At 59.7% G+C, this 16,115-nt stretch overlaps 1 protein-coding gene across 5 annotated transcripts; it reads right to left on the reverse strand.

The window, feature by feature from the left end:
* Window positions 1-1,846: 1,846 nt before the first annotated feature.
* Window positions 1,847-14,587, reverse strand: SEMA6C (semaphorin 6C). Of its 5 annotated transcripts, XM_025453057.3 has the most exons (20): window positions 14,499-14,587; window positions 12,424-12,475; window positions 10,570-10,741; window positions 9,225-9,339; window positions 8,864-8,927; window positions 8,648-8,704; window positions 8,260-8,361; window positions 7,975-8,065; window positions 7,653-7,772; window positions 7,356-7,444; window positions 6,818-7,035; window positions 6,393-6,524; window positions 5,966-6,118; window positions 5,574-5,747; window positions 5,164-5,310; window positions 4,846-4,923; window positions 4,658-4,713; window positions 4,443-4,487; window positions 3,987-4,082; window positions 1,847-3,561 (listed from the first exon to the last, which is right to left on the reverse strand). In XM_025453057.3, exons 3-20 carry the CDS (start codon window positions 10,685-10,687, stop codon window positions 2,525-2,527), a joined length of 2,892 nt encoding a protein of 963 aa, XP_025308842.1. In that variant the 5' UTR covers window positions 10,688-10,741; window positions 12,424-12,475; window positions 14,499-14,587; the 3' UTR covers window positions 1,847-2,524. The 5 variants fall into 5 exon arrangements, with proteins under 5 accessions (XP_025308842.1, XP_025308838.1, XP_025308839.1 ...); XM_025453053.3 differs by lacking the exon at window positions 3,987-4,082; XM_025453054.3 differs by lacking the exons at window positions 3,987-4,082; window positions 14,499-14,587 and having other exon boundaries at window positions 1,847-3,483.
* Between the last annotated feature and the right edge of the window lie 1,528 nt (window positions 14,588-16,115).

The raw sequence follows: 16,115 nt of genomic DNA on the forward strand, positions 1-16,115 counted from the left end.
CACTGCAACATAACTTTCACTGGACCTGCCAAGATTCTGAGAGTCCAGCTTAGGTCCTTTTGGCTAGAGAAGTCCCCATACTTTGTAAATGAACACCTTTCCTGATTAAAATGAAGCCGGGACTTTTAAACCTGTAAATTGTTGTTGCCTGCATAGAGTCACAGGATTAACTTTTCTTCTGAGTCTGTATTTAAACCTAAAGATCAGGGAGACCTGGGCGGCTCAGTGGTTGATTGTCTGCTTTTGACTCAGGTCATGATCCCCCGGGGTCCTGGGAGCAGGTCCCGCATTGGGCTCCCTGCAGGGAGCCTGCTTCTCCCTCTGCCTGTGTCTCATGAATAAATAAAATCTTAAATAAATAAACCTAAAGATCATTTACCCCTTTGTTGTGACCACCTCAAGAACTGAAGTATTTGTGAGACTTGTCCCTCAGAAGGCTGAGAAAGGTTGCAGCCCTAACATTTTTCTTTGTCCTGGCTTTCACACCTCAGTTTGAAGAGGATAATGAAGTCAAGTGATTGGAAAGTCGCTCCACTCCTTTCTTGCTCTCCTTCATCATCTAGGAAACTAGCAATGGTTTTTAAAGTATTTTTTTAAATTTTTATTTATTTATGATAGTCACAGAGAGAGAGAGAGGCAGAGACACAGGCAGAGGGAGAAGCAGGCTCCATGCACCAGGAGCCCAACGTGGGATTCGATCCCAGGTCTCCAGGATCGCGCCCTGGGCCAAAGGCAGGCGCTAAACCGCTGCGCCACCCAGGGATCCCTAGCAATGGTTTTTAAAGCATCTTGGGTAAAAAAAAATAAAAATAAAAAAAATAAAGCATCTTGGTATAAGTAAGACATCCAAAGAGCGGAAAACTGAGACCTAAACGACCTCTCCCATCTGGGGAAACAAGCTCCAGGCAGAGGGAGACTGGGGAACAAATCTGGCAGAACAAGGTGTGAGGAAAGTTTAGAGGGCGATTTGAAAAAAATCTTGGTAAAATCTGCAAATGCAGATTGTAAGAATACAAAAGATTGCTTAGTAGAAGATCGCAGAGGTAGGACGTCTAAGGTTTGGAGGAATCGACATCTCACAAGGTACCATGCTTTCTCCTTTAAGAGCATTTCTACATACATTTTAATTACTTGAGCCTCTCAAACCACCCTGTTTTTCAGATGAGGAAACTGAGGCTTAGGGCCGGCCAAGTTCTGAGTGGTCAGGATTACAGGTACTAAAGGGCAGAGCTAGAAACAAATCTCGGTTCCTCACCAAATTGTTCTCGACCGGCCGTTTCCAGGCCGAGGCAGTTCGGCGGCGATCCGGGAAGGGGCCGCCAAGGCTTCCTTCGCTGCAGGGCTCGGGCCGGCCTGCAGGCGGCGCCAGCGGGACGGCGGCCGCGGGTTCCAGCTGAGCGGACACTCTCCGGCCCCGCACCGGGGAAACCCGGACTTACAAACCCGCAAAAGCCGGCCACTGCCTGCGCGAGGCTTTAAGTGTCCTTAAGCCCGAGGTAGTGGACGAGGCGGCTAGTTGTGCCCCCCCCCCCCCATTGGTCCTTGGGATAACAGGTTTCTTCGGCTTCGGCCAGCCGCGGCCGGAGGAACGACGGACGGACCCCCCGGGCCGAGCCTCCCGGCGCCGCGCTGGAGCGCAGCCCGACCGAGGGGAGAGGTCGCGCATGCGCGCGAGGAAACACGCGCCGCCCCGCCTCGGGGTTCTGCGAGGGGAGCTAACTGCGCCCTCTGGCGCTGCCGCGGGAGCCCCTACCTCGGGTGGGGCCGAGTCCTCTGCAGCCCCCCTACCATGCGACCCCCACTCTCCAGATTCTTTAGGACAAGATTTCCCGTTGTGAAACTTAAGTCACTCGCGCTGCAGCTTAATTTTATTTCTCAAAGAACGCCCTCCCCCCACCCCCATGGAACAGGCTACGAAAACGTCCTCGGTGCAGAACGTGCTCCAGCGCCCTCCCCACCGCTGCGGTGGTGCCGTGGGTCTCCGGGGCCCCGGCTCATCTCCACACACCATTTCTTTGTTTGCCTCCTTCAGGAAACCTTTCCTGAGGAACCCCGGGAGGACCGCGGCCGTCCGCAGTCCTGGGGGCCGGCCCCCTCCACTCCGGGACAGTAGGCACGGCTCGGGGCACAGCTGCAGCGGAGGCCGAGGCTCCTACACAGTAGGAGGAGGCATGTCTCGGGAGGCCCGAGGACTCGACGCAGCGCGCGGCCCCGGCCCCGGCCCCGGCCCCGGCCCCGCTCGCCTGTCCGTCCGCCCTGCGGCCCGCCCGCGGCCCGGTCTGCGCAGGGAGCCCAGGGAGGCGAGTTAAGGCAGCTCGGCTGAGGGAGAGGGGAGTGGGAGGGCGCCAGTTCCCCCCGAAAGGCTGGCTCGCTGGAGGGGCGGGCTTCTCACCTCCCACTCCTCTCTCGAGGACAGGGGGAAAGACAGTCAATAAATAACCCCGAGGCGGGCCGGCTGGAGTGTGGGACACGGAGGGGCACGCCCCCGTCCCCTGGGGGCTCGGGCCTCACGCGCCGGCCCCGCTCAGAGGTGGAGACGGCTGCCGCTGGGCACGGCCTGCGGGGGGGCGGCCGCGGCCGGGGCAGGCTTCGGGGGCGGCGGGGGCTTCTCCACGTCCACCCTCTTCAGCGCGCGGCCCCGGTAGCCCTCCGGCCGGCCCAGATACAGGAGATGTCGCCCGGGGCCCCCGCAGTACCTGGAGGGCCCCCCCGAGGGGACCCGGGTGAGCAGGGCCGGCGGGGAGCGGTGCGTGGGGAAGGGCATCCTCCGGCCGCTCCCGACCCCCAGGCGCGGCGCCGGGGCGGACAGCGCGGGCCGGGCGGAGGGGGCGGCGCACTGGCCTTCGGGGGGCACGTCCAGCCTCAGCGGCGGCCCGCACTCCCGCGGGAGGAGGCTGGAGCCCGCAAACAGGACCGGGGCGGGGGCGGACGGGAGCGGCCGCGAGGCCAAGGCCGCCGTGGCCGGGGGCTCGGCCGCCTTCCTGGGCGGCTGCGGCCCGTGCAGATAGCGCAGCAGTTCCTCCAGCGTGGTGACTTCCACGGCCTGGCCGGGACAGCCGGGCGGCGGCGGCCTCACCAGCACGCGCGGCGCGGGGCCGCCCCCCGCGTTCCCGCCCCGCGCGCGGCCCGGGGCCTCTTTGGCATTGTTCCCGTTCTGGTTCCACTCCCAGGGGCTCCCGGCGTGGCGCAGGCGCTTGACCGGCAGCTCCGGCGTGGACTCGGGCGTGGGCAGGCAGGCCAGCTCCGGCGGGGCCACGCCGTCAGGGGGAGGCAGGAAGGTGGTGTAGAGCTGCGGTGTCTGCGCCCCGTCCCCGTCCTTGGACGGCGGCGGCTCTGCGCCCGCACCGTGCAGCCGCGCCAAGCTGCGAAGGGAGAGGGGGCGCGGGAGCCCCGGAGTCTCCACGTCCTTGCTCCGATGTCTGTGGGCTCGGCGGCAAGCGCAGGAGACCAGGAGGCCAGAGACCGAGGCGCCCAGGGCGAAGGCTGCAGCAGCACAGGCCAGGAGGAGTGGGATGGGGACGGAGAGGGAGGCTGAGGCTGGGGGGAGGTCCCGGCGCACGCCTGCTGACCGAGAGGGAGGAGGGAGGCTCAGCCCAGGTAGGTGGGCCTGGGAGGGCGAGTTCGAGTTTCACCTCGCTCCTGCTGCCGCTCAGCTTCACTCCAACACGGGCTGACTGGCCGACCGTCCTCAGCATGACCTCCCCTGACCCCCTCAATGCACACAGGCCATCACACTAGACCTCACACGGGCTAGAGCTCGGGCCTGGGGAGTCCTGGTCCCAGCGCAGGCCCCTGTAGCCATGCCAAGAGCGAGTGCCAAACTCTGCCCATGCAGAAGGAGGTAAGTCTGAGATGCCCAGCTCTGGGGAGGGGAGGCTCCAAACGCGCATTAGTGAGCACCAAACGCTGTCAGTGAGGGGCTTAGAATTCTTCAAGAATCAGCAGCCCCACACATCACTCCTGTCCCTCCCAGCGAGCCCCCTTACCCTGAGTGTGAGCTCCAAGAGTGGAAGACTGGGGCCGGGGGTGGGCATCACTTGGGGGGCTGGGGGTCTCAGGGGAAGGGCCAGGACCCAGAAGCACTGGTGACAGAGACCAGGTCAGAGCCATTGAGGCTTCTGTTTTCCACCTCTGACACCTGATCGGTGGGTCCTCCCCACCCCTGCTTTGAAACCAAAAGTTCTGGAACTTCAGCCTTTACTCTCCTCTGGGCATGGGGAAGGCTCACCATGCAGGACATTCTTTCATGTATTTTTTTTAAAAAACACTATTTATTAAGCACCCTAATGTGTGCCCAGCACCAAGCTCTATGCTGGGTATCTGGAGGATGCTAACCCTGTTCTGAGACTCGGTGTGTGGGGTGCTGGTCCGCTGCGCTGGAGCACAGGCTGGGTGAGTGTGGGCCGAGCAAGGGAAGATGATGCGGGGATAGGCAGACTCACCATAAGCAGAATCCCCTGTGCCAGAGTGACTCCCCGTAGCTCCATCTATGAAGAAGCGAGACTGAGGGTGAAGATGGGGGCAGGGGGAGCTTCACGGAGAACCGAAGTGGGCAACTGTGCCACAGGGCACAGAATCCCATGCCTCGGATGGAAGCTGCCAGCCATCAGAGCCATGTGCAACTGTGGCCACGGCGGCCTCTGCCCTTTCTGTTTACCTTCACAGTCACTGTGTTCCAGGGATTCCTGGGTCCCAGCTGGATCCATATAATTCCTAGGAGGGAAACGGAGGTGGCTTAGTGCAGTTACACATCTTGCCCCCAGCCCCCACCCTGGCCCTCAGCCTCCTCTCCTAATGATGCGGACAGAACTTTCTCCTCGGCAGATCTGGGGGCCCCTCACTCACCCACCAGGTCCCCTGATATCCACACAGCCTCTGGAGCTATGCCATCCACAGTAGGGGTCCTGAGAAGCCAGACAGCTCCTGGGGAAACGGAGTCACCTGAGGCTCTCCATTCACATCACACCCCTGCCCACTCCCCTCCTCTCCCCCTGGCCTCCATGAGGTCCTGAGCCCATTCCCACCCTACCTAGCCCATTCCGCTTCTAGTCCCCAGGTACTGTCGGCTTGCAGGATGCTCCCTCCAACTGCCCTGGCATTTCCTGGCCACCCCCACCCCAAGGAACCTCCCCCAAGGGAAGGTCTGCCCTCAAGCCCCCTCACCTCCGACAGGCCCCATGCTGGGCACAGCGACTGAGAGGGAGGTAGATAATGCAGCCAGAAAAAGCCACAAAGAGCCTGTGACCTTCGGTGTCCAGCTCCAACCCTATGACTCGCCGGGCCGTTTGGGCTGCCCGCTTCCCATTGCACCTGGGGTGAGGTCAGAAGGAATCAGAGATGGAGCAGGTAAGGCTATTTTCTCCCTGGGCCAGTTAAAGAACAGAAGGCTGGCAGGCGCACCAGCACGGAACATAACTCCTAGGGCTGCCCCACCACACTATCTAGCTTCTTGCCAAACCACTCTACCCTACGGTTTCTGCCATGCAGAAGCCAATGCTGGGAGTTCCCACCCCATCCCCACATCCCCCTGACTCCTCACTCCCCCTTCCTGTTCTGCCAGACCAAGGCCTCACCTGGATGGGCTGTATGCATTGATCTCTTCCAACAGGACTGGCTCGCGTCCCCCAGTGGGCCCCCCTGGGGGCAGCACCTTCAGCACTGTCCCATCATTGGAGCCCAGGAACAGGACGGTGGTGTTACTGTAGGGGCCGGCCCTACCGTCCACGGCTAGCTGGGTCAGTAGGGCCCTGGAGGGATAGGCCTCTGTCAGGGCGACCTGACTGGGGGAGCTTGAGCATTTCAAGGACAGCCCCATGGATGGAGGCCGCTCCTGGATCCTTCCCCCTTCTTTCCCTCCACTTTCCTGGCTTCTTCCTCCCACCAATACAATTTATCTTGTGAGGTCAAAGAAGGAGAGTGGCTGGGGCATCGGGGTTGGGCAGTAGTTGTTTTTTTAGCAGCATACCTGCTGGTGAGGGTGAGCAGAGGCTGATGGGTAGCAGGTGGCACAGCGGGGTCCAGCAGTGGGTGAGCCTTGATGAAGGTTAGAACGTCATCAGGGAGGTCTCGAGAAGAGGGGAACAAGGCAGCCACACCTACTCCTGCACAGGATCCTGGCCTGGTAGGTGGTGAGAAGGGGCAGCATTAGGACAGAGAGCCAGGGCCTCCGTTAGGCTCTGTGCCCCCGCTGACTGCTCTCAAACATGATTGGTAACCTCTGCTCTCCCCTTCACACAGACATTCATACAGCTACTTCCCCTTTCTTTGCAGCTCTCCAGTCCCACGCCAACCCACTGAGCCCGCTCCCCATAATCCCATAGACCCTCTCTATAGTCTTGTATGGGAACACTGCTTGCTGCTGCCCCTCCCTAAACCGCCCCCATCCTAGGTACCTGGGGGAGGGAACCCTGTCCTCAGACACAGGTGTCCAGGCCCCATCCAGACTCCTTTGCTCCTTGAACTTGCCCTCAAATCCACGCTCAATATCATCCAGGTAGAAGGCACAGACTGCAGAGCCAGGGATGCTGAAGGAGCCAGAAAAAGATGCAGGCTAGGTGTTGGAAGGAATAGCACAGCTCCTCCCAGGTGAGACGCAGCAGCTACCCTTCTGCACCACATTAGGGGGTGGGGCCTGAGAGGGTGAGGCAGCCCCTGGGGGCCAGGCTGGGAGGAAAGAGAGCAGAACAGCAAACCGGCTTTGATGGCTTTGATCAGAGTCTCCCCTCACTGTAGGGGCATCGGTAGCCTTTGAGAGGGAAGCTGGGAAGCTGGTGGCATAAGGGACAGAGTGGCCCACATCCATTAGTCTGGTACTAACCTATTGGTCTGGGTAGTGAAGACCCCAAAGAGAGCAGGGTGGCCATAAAAGTCCACAGGCCCAGTTAAGGCCTGTAAGACATCAAAATAGAAGGTAGAGTCCCCAGGGACAGAGCAGTTGAGCCTCAGCTTCAGGAAGGATGTCCAGTGGCGGTCCAAGGCCCGAGGCGAGCCACCCATGTCCCGCTTACACACACGGGCCACTCGGGAGAACTGCACCTGGGGGAGGAGAGCAGAGACTGAGAACAGTGAGGGCCCAGGCTGGGGTGGGGCTGGGGGTGGGAATCTGGAGTGCTGGAGCCCCAAGAGACAAATGTTAGGGGTACTGCGAAAGAAGGGCATGGTGTGTGGTAGAGGAGACTGGGTCAGGGACAAGGGACACAGCAGGATGTGGGGGTAAAGAGTTGGAGGCTCCTCAAGTTGGGCTCAGAGTCCAGGGGATTGCTTGGTGATTAGGGCCAGGAGCTCTCCTCTGACTCTGTCTGCTCAGGATCCAGCAGAACCCTCTAGCTACCCACCTGTGGTGCCCACCTCCTTACCCTTCCCAGCCGGGCATCTTCGACAGAGACCTCTCGGAAGAAAAAGTAGACATGGTCTCCGTGCTCCAAGGCATGGACAAAGTATGGCTCTAAGAGGGGAGAGACTGGGAATGGTATGCTCAGAAACTCCTGGCCCCACGCCCAATACAGCCTCTTGACTGCTTACACACACACACACACACACACACACACACACACACACACGGTACCACCCCCCTGCCTGCTGGCTTCCTGCTACAGGCCTCCCCCTGCACCTCCTCCCCAAGAGCAGCCTCCCTCCCCCAGGCCCGCCCTGACCTCTGAGCCACTTGGAGTCGTACTTGGCAGAACGGAGTGCGGGCTGAGGCCCAAGGCTTCTGTAAACCACAGCATCACTGGCCTGGAAATCCGAGGCTGTGGCCGAGTAAAGGCTGCCCTCTGGAGGGGTGGGTAGGGTGGGGTCAGGGGAGGGCCCAAGGGTCTGGCTCTTCTTGGGCCTCCTTTACCCCTACCTCACTCAGCCTGGCCCTGCCCCCTACCTCAGCCCTCAATGGGCAAAGACCAGATGGGGAGAAAGGCTAGGGCGGGAGCCCCCTCCAGCTGTGGGCCCGCTTCTCACATGCATAGCCTGGGTGCACACCTGCAAAGACGGCCACATTGGACTGGGTGGCATCAAAGGGGCATCGAGCCTGTCCACTCAGCTCTTCACCCTCCTGCTGCAGAGACGTTATCTGGAGGCAGAGGGAGCAGGTCCTTGGAACCCTTGGGGTCTTGGAATCTGGCCCCGCAACCTACTCCTTCATATCCCCTTGCCTCTTCCCCTCACCCCCTCCATATCCCTGCCCTCAGCACTCTGGGTCATGCCCCCCATGCGGGCTTCTCTTCCCACCACCGCCCCAACCCGCCACTGCCCGCCCCTGCCTACCCCATAGCTGCGGCACACAGGGCTGAACGAGTTGGTGCCACAGGCAAGAAGCGTCCGTGAGTCCCAAGGAACCAGAACACGGATGTAGTTGTAGCACTCGTCCTGGACGATGCAGAACCCTAGGTCAGCGCCCTGAGTCCCTGGAAACGAGGCTACCTCCCTCGAGCCAGTCAGAGCAACGTGGGGTCAAGTCCCAATTGCACTAGTCACTGCCCTGCCGCTTTGGGCAGGCCCAGAGGCCTGGCGGAGCCTAACTCTTATGTGACGATTGCCCACTCCCTCTCATGCACATTGCCCCAGTGGCCTAAGATTGGAGCGGGTGGGAGTGGGCACGGTGAGGACCCCACAGCCAGAGCCTGGGCTGGGGAGCTCTCCTCCTGCTGCTTACGGTCAGCTTCCCCCGCACGGCGCAATTCTCCATGTCCTGACTCCGCCATGTCAGGTACTGAAAGGAGAAGCAGAAGAGGAACGTCGTGAGGCAACCAGAATGCCCCCTCATGTTGTGGCCCCTTTGGGATTCTTCCTCCCACCCATCTGACCCCCACCAGACCCCCCTTCCCAGCCTTATCTCCGAGCCTGCACCTCCCCCCTACACGCCCCTCACCTTGTTGGGCACCAGCCCCTCCCCTTCTTCCTGGGCTTGAAGATCGAAGGAGAAAACGTGATCCCTGAAGGGACAGGTGAGGAAGGATCAGGGCCAGGCCCAGGCACTGCACCTGAGCTCCTCAGTGCCCATCCCACTCAGGTTCAACAGCTCAGAGATGAACCCTGCAGGCCTCCTGCCTTCTCTCCTCCCCCTCACTCCATGCCTGGACATTTGTGCTCAGGTCCAAGCTGAGGTCCAACTGTACTATGGCTTGTATACTTGCATGTGTCCCCTGCAGGATGCCGCAGTGGCCATGCAGGTCCCATGTCTGCCCAGGAACATGCATGTTGGCCCCACAGCTGTGCTATGATCAATTTACCGGGCGGCCACTAGCAGGGTCCGGTTCAAGGTCAGGAATCTCTGAAAGTCCAGCCCGAGTTCTGCAACCACGGCATCATCCTCCAGGCCCCGGAACCAGGATGATGGGGAAGTGCCTGGAACACAAAAAGCTGGGTGCTGAGGGCCAGCCACACACCACACACTCCCTCAATATCCTTTCCGACCAGATGAAACCCAGCCATGGTCATCGTGAAGGAGTGAGAGGGGGCATGAAGTATCAGTAAGATGATGATACAACTATTCATAAAATAACGCTTGCTGACTCGGAGGCCTTCACTGCCACCAACCACTATGTGAGCACTTTAGAGGCACTGCCTCATTGAATACAACTGGAGGAGGAAAGTAGTAATATTGGCCCCATTTTACAGATGAGGAGCGGTGGCTTCAAGCCACTAAGGAATTTGCATGGTTCCTTTAGCTTGGGAGTGGCAGGCACCAGGATTCAGACCCAGACTGTCTGACTCCAGAGCTGAACATGGTCCCTTCCTGGAAGGGCTGCAGGGCAAGGGCTCCCCTTCAGTTCCCACAGTGAACGCTGTCCCGTCTGGAGCACTGACTGCGGTTCTCCCAGCCCTCTCTTTATGCCCTCCTCTGACCAGCTCCAGCATCTGCCCCCCTGACTATGGAAACCATAATCGTCGGCACTCACAGGGAGCTCAGAGTTCAGGGGTAGGTGCTATTTGTATGGTGCTCACAAGGCATCTGGCGCACGTTAGAATGACTCTAAATCCTACATAAATAACAGGAATCTGCAAGTAGATAAAGTTTTTTTCTCAGAAGAAAGTGGGTTTACAGTTTCCCTCACAGTGGGATCTGGGCTTAGCTGTGGTGCAAATGGCGGGGAGGGAGGGAGGAAGTGTTGGGAGCCACCGAAGCAGCCCCAAGCCTTCACTGTGTAACCAATAATAATAGCAAACACACAGCAAACACATACTGTGTGCCAGACAGTGTTCTCGGCACTTTCGTGTGTGACCTCACTCTGTCCCCTAAATAACTCTACTGAAGCAGAGTACTATTTGTTGTCTCCATTTTGCAGATGAGGAAACTGAGGCAAAGAAAGGTAAAAGGACTCAGTGGAGGTTATGCAGCCACCGAGCAGCTTGGCAGCACTCAAACCAGCATATATGTGGTCTGACTGGGCCTGTGTTCTTAACCACCGGGTGACTGCACTGAGGTGCTGCCTCAGAGTGGAGGCCCAGTGGTGAAGAGGCTCTACCTGTCAGCAAAGGCTCCCCTCTGCCAGGTGCCCCCCCTCCCAGCACCTCACCTCCTCCCCCGAAGGAGCCTGGAGTCTGAGCTCACACAATGGGCAGCCAGGCACTCACCTTGCAGGTCAGAGGTCAGCAGAGGGAGGGGGTCCTGGGGAAAGGCAGTCTGGGTGTGAGGAAGTAAGAGCACCAGCAGCAGGAGCAACCAGGGCATGAAGCAGGGGGCCCAGGGCATCCTGTGCGGGGCAGCTCAGGCCCCAGGGGGTGCCCCTTCACCCATATGCCAGCCCTGAAAGGAGACAGAGGAAAGTGTAGAAGGGGCCCAATCCCTTCACCCTTGGCAGTGGAAGGCTGCTCCCCTGACCTAGCTCTAGAAGACCCTATGGGCTGGGGGAGACAATCCTTTCTCCGGCACCGCCTGGTCCAAGCCAGCTGTCACTGTCACTCAGGGCCTTTCTCCAACTGGCCCAAACTGGCTGGTGCGAGGCTTGCAGGCATGACCCCAGGTAAGGACAGGACACACCCTCTCCCCTTCCAGCCTTCTCACTCAGCCTCTCCTGACTGGGCCTGGGACATTCAGTAGGTGACACCTCCTGGCCCCCCTCTTGCTAACCCCTTCTCAGTTATAATTAGACACTAAAGCCTTAAAATTATAAATAGTGACTCCTTGGCACTGGGAGGAGGAAGAGGGCACCACGTCTGCCTTCCCCTCCCTCACAGACCCCTGCGGCACCCTGGGAGCCATGCAGGCGCAGTGCCCAGGCAAAGGCAGCTGTGAGGAAGCCATCACCCCCTCTAGGGCCGGGGAAGAACAGAGTATGTGGAGGGCAGCCTAGGAGTCGTAGTCTTAGTCTAAGTTCTTGCTTCAAGGGACCTTCCCATCGCTAGGGAGAAGTTGGGTCCTGAGGGGAGTTGGGGGGGGGGGGTGCCTTAGCCAAAAATGAATCTGCATCAAAGCCAGATCAGAGGCTAAATTTAGCTCTGGCTGCAGCTGTCTGCCCGACCACTGCGCCCCCTCCCAGCCTCTCTAGCCCCCTGTGCCCTCCCCGGCTCCTAAGAAGCCCATGCATGTACTGGACGAGAAAGAGCAGAACTGCCCTCTGTGAGGAGCTGGGACTGGGCTTGGCTCTACTGGTGAGGAGAGATGGCTGAACACGTATGTCCCTCTTTCCCTTTCTTCCCTCTTCGGGCTGCCTCAGAATGGAAATATAAATAATTCAATGACAGGCAGGCAACGGTAGCCCAAAGTCCAGGAAAAGATGGATATGGTAGAAGGGACGTGAGCCAGCCTGCTTTCCCACCAATCAGCACTGCAGCCCACCCCAGCTGACCCTGGGTGGCACCCTGGTGGGGAGTGTACTCCAGCCTCCTGCCCTCCCTCCCCTCAGACTGAAGTGAGGGGCTGAGGAACTCCTGAGATTGGGCCATAAGGGGGAGAATCCCTTCTTCCTGTGAACAGACAGCTCTCCTTCACCAGTCCTTAGTTGCTCATGCTGCCATGTCCCCTAAAGAGGTGACCCTGGGCTTCCAGGCCCAGCCCATTCCATCTCCACTCTTATGGCCAGGAGCCAAGTGTACCCCACCCCCAATCCAGCGTCACTGGTGGGGAAGCTGACGTCAGATGGGGTCCCCAGAGAGCTGGAGGAGGGGAAGGGGTAGGAACACCTAATGATGACCCCCTCCCCAGGGGCCGAGCAGTCAGCTAACTAACGACCCCCTGGTGCTGAAAGGCCAGGCCTCCCTAACCACCCCCCCACCATATTTCCGGATGCTGTTGCTCCCAGGGGAAGAGAAAGGGACACAGCCTGTCTCCTATCCTCCCCCTCCAAGTTGCCCTGGGCAACTGGTTATCTTCACCCAGGAAACAACTTTGGTCTCTGGCAAGTGGGGAGAACAGCCAGACCCTCTTCCTGTTTCCAGGTCATGCCAGCTCCCATCTCCTGCCCTCAGGAGCTGCTGCCCTTTCCTTACCTGCGGTGGTGACTCCTGGGGGAGGGGTTGAGGAAACTAGGAGACCTCTGACCTGATGGAAGAAGGGACAGGAGGGAAGAGGCTTAGTTACACCTCTTTACCACATCCCTTAAAAGTAACTGAAAATTCAGGAGAAGGTAAGGGACATGCTACCCTGGAAGAGGGAGTGTATGTGTGGTGGTGGGGAGGGGGGGGGGTGACATCGAGGTTGATTACAAATGTGCTGGCCGCTTCATGCCTGAAGATGTGAGGGCAGGGTTTGGGGCTGGCCCCTAGCCAGAAACTCCTGGAATGGCAGGACCAGTCTTGGGGGAAAGATTGACCCTGAGAGTCCATGGGGCATGATGACCACTCCCACATCAAAACCCTCAGAATCCAGCAGTCTTCTTAGCAAAAGCGCCCTAGCTAGGGACAATAGAGGCTAATTTGCATCTCATTTACATGCTCTTCATTTCTAGGCAAAATGCTCTGATAGCCAGCACCCCCAGCCCCTTCCTCCTTCCCAGAGAGCAGGTCCTGCCTCCTTCCCACCCAATGTCGCTGCACCCCACCCCCAATTTACACTGGATTAGTCCAGCCTCTGAAAACACTTGGTTGGCCTTTGCATTGGTCCCCTAGACTTAAGTATGATAGATCTTTAGGAGGGCTTCCCATATCTGTTTTTAGAGGAACAGCATCTAAGCAATCCCCATCCCACCCAGGACCTGGGGAAAGGCTCCCTCTCCTGGGACCAATCCCAGCTACAGAATACCCCCTATCTGAAGCAAATGGGGGAGGCCTGGCCGGCTTTCTCCCCCTCCCAGGTCCTCCCTTTGCTGGGAGAGGAAACAGCCCTTCTCACTCCTCCTGGCCCTTGCAGCCACCTCTGGGGAGTGGCCAGGGTCATAACCAGAGTCTAGGGGGTGCTGGGGAAGGGATGGAGAAGGGGAGACTGGGCTAGGGACAATAGCAGGAAGCTCTCAGGCTGGTTGCCCGCCCAAGTCCACCTTCCTCTGGGGGAGCAGAGGAGAGGTGAGGGGGTGGGCAGAACACGGAGAATCCTCGAGGAACAGGCTTAAGGCACATTCCCTCTCCAAGACATTTCTCCCACCCTCTCAGCGCCTGCCTCCTAACCTGCCCTCCCTCCCACCCAACCCCCAACGAGGATAATCCAGGTGTCTAGACCCTGGCATAAGGTGGGCCCAGGGCCAGAGCTCGACGTGTCTCCCCTTCACTGGATCTGGGGCTCCGAGAGGGGCGGGTAGCAGAGTCTGGGCCGGGACCGGGTCCCAGAGCCACGTTAGCGGGAGGAGGGGCTGGAGGGGCCTGCAGGCGCAGACAGAGTGGGGGTGGGAACGGGGGCTGGGGAGCGGAGGCGGGTCTCCGAGGCCAGTGAAACAGGGCCAGAGGCTGGGAACCGACGACGGCAGGCCTGGGGCCAGTGCTGAGCGGGTCCGTGGGCTCAAGGTGCAGTCGCCTGCTAGGCTCTCCTCCTTCCGAGACCTCGGTTTAACAAAGCCTCGGGGCGAGTAGGGTGAAGGAAGGAGAAGGTTATGGGGACTGTTGCTTCGGGGAGGTGAGGGGCGCTTTCCCCGACTCTCCGCCGGGGCCAACCCCCTGAGATGTGCTCAGACTCCTGCTTGCACAAGGACAGAGGTGCAGCCGTCACACCAAAGTCCGGAACGACGCGTTCCCCTTCCCGACCCTGCAGGGACATCGAGAAGGTCCAGTTCTCCGCGGGTCTCAGAGCCTTAGTTTCCCTCTGGGGAGTCAAGGGATCAGGTTTTCCACCCTCTGTACAATGCGCGCCTCAAATAATCGCCTTTCGCGCTCCCCAATCCGGAGGACACGACTCGGAGAAACCCGCTGGGAAGAGGCGCCCGGACCGTGCGCCCAACAGTGCACTGACGGGGCTCGGCTACGGTCCCCTCCTCCCTCCGTGCACCCCAACTCCGCTGACCCTCTCCGCCAGGCAGGCACACAGCGCGCTGGCACCCTCCCGGGTCCCTCTCGCACTTCGGAAGGTTGTCCCCGTCTGCGGCACCCCGGGTCCTCATCGCCTCCCTGCAACCCCATCCCTGCTCCGGGGTACTTGCTCCGAGATCCGGGTCAGCGAGACCAAGAACGCAGCGGGCGGGCAACGGCCCCGCACCGCGCCGAGTTCGCAATCCGTGATTGGGGCTCTGGCGGGATGTGACGAGCGTCCGATTGGGATGGAGCTTGGATCCGACCTCCCGGGCGCAGTCGGGTCGCACGAGCCCAGGGTCCAAGTCGCAGCCCCCACTCCCGCCGCGGCTCCGCGCAGGAAAACAATGCGACCGCCCGGGGCTCTGGGCCCGGCCCCAGCCGCCCCGCCCGCCTCCCGGCCGGCCCCGCCTCTGACCCGCCTCCGGGTCGCCGCAGCCAATCCGGCTCTCGGATGCCGGCTGGACACTGCCCTCCCAACACCTCTCCAGCAATAGTCCTTCCCGGGGGCGGGGCGTCGGGAGCACCGCCCACCGAGAGGGCCAAGCCGGGAGGCTGAGCCTGAGACCCAAGCCAGGCGCGAGATGGAGAGACCCGCGGACCGTCGCCGAGACTCGGGCAGAGGGGATCACATGCTTTACAATGGAGAGGCCCTGGGGAGAACTCTCACAAGAGAGGGAGGAAGAGAAGCTGGAAGGAGAAGCAGACGGGAAACCCGGGGACCGCGGCCGGGCTGGGCTGTCAGAGCCTCGCGACTCTCCCTCCTTTCTCCCCAGTGGCTTTGGCTATCCTGCTTCCGCTTTGGGAGTCTTACCCCTTCCACCTCTATTCTCCCCCCACCCCCTGGCCCTTCTCTCTACTGTTTTCACCGCAACCTTCTTATTTCTCCCCTCGCGCCTCCTCCTCATGTTCATCACGACGCCAGTAATGGGAGGCCTAGCACGCACTTGAGGGCTTGAGGCCTGGGAAAGGAAAGGAAGACGTCACCAGGAGGTTTCCCTTGTCCCCATCATCTCCTCCCGTCCCACCCCTACTGTCAGAGCAGGATGGGTTTGGGCCACTAGGCCAGGAGCTAGGGAGCCAGGAAGCCAGTGTGGCTGGCAGTCAGGCTGTTGGTTGATGGAAGAGGACAGGTGAGTGGGGCTCAAGCCAAAAGAGAGATGTGGTGATTGGGACAAACGGACTCAGAGAATCACACTGAAAGAGGAGCAATATGGAGCCTCCAAAGAGGGAAAGTGACCAGTTGACCCAACCCCACATGGCCTTACTGGACCCCAGATACAGGATTAGCATTGTTCCATCCTTCTTCAGAGGGCCCTGGACATTTCTTCTCACAGCAAAACTGCTCCTCTTCATCCCCACTCTCCATAAAGACCCTTTGATTTTGGGAAGGTCAGCGGGGAGGGAGAATGAGATTACTTCAGACAGCTCTACTTGGCTCCCACCTTGGTATTGCCTGCTGAAATTCTTTCCTGCGTGGGGGCTGGGACAAAAGACTTTCTCAAAATTCCCAGGATAGTGGGTGGCCTGGGAGACACTGGCATTCTTGGATAGTTTTATCTCAGTGGGCACTTCCTTTCCCCTACTCCCACATACTAGTCCCTGGACTGGAGGGAAGGAGGGGCTGGGGTTTGCTACTTATGGCCAGTCTTTCCTGAACTGAGATCAGGATGGGTAGCATCACTGACTGGGCTAAGCCTTTCACTGAGTAAGAAAGAAATATAAACACACAAACTCAGAGAGACACG

Source organism: Canis lupus, chromosome 17 (assembly GCF_003254725.2).
Source record: "Canis lupus dingo isolate Sandy chromosome 17, ASM325472v2, whole genome shotgun sequence".
NCBI lineage: Eukaryota > Metazoa > Chordata > Mammalia > Carnivora > Canidae > Canis > Canis lupus.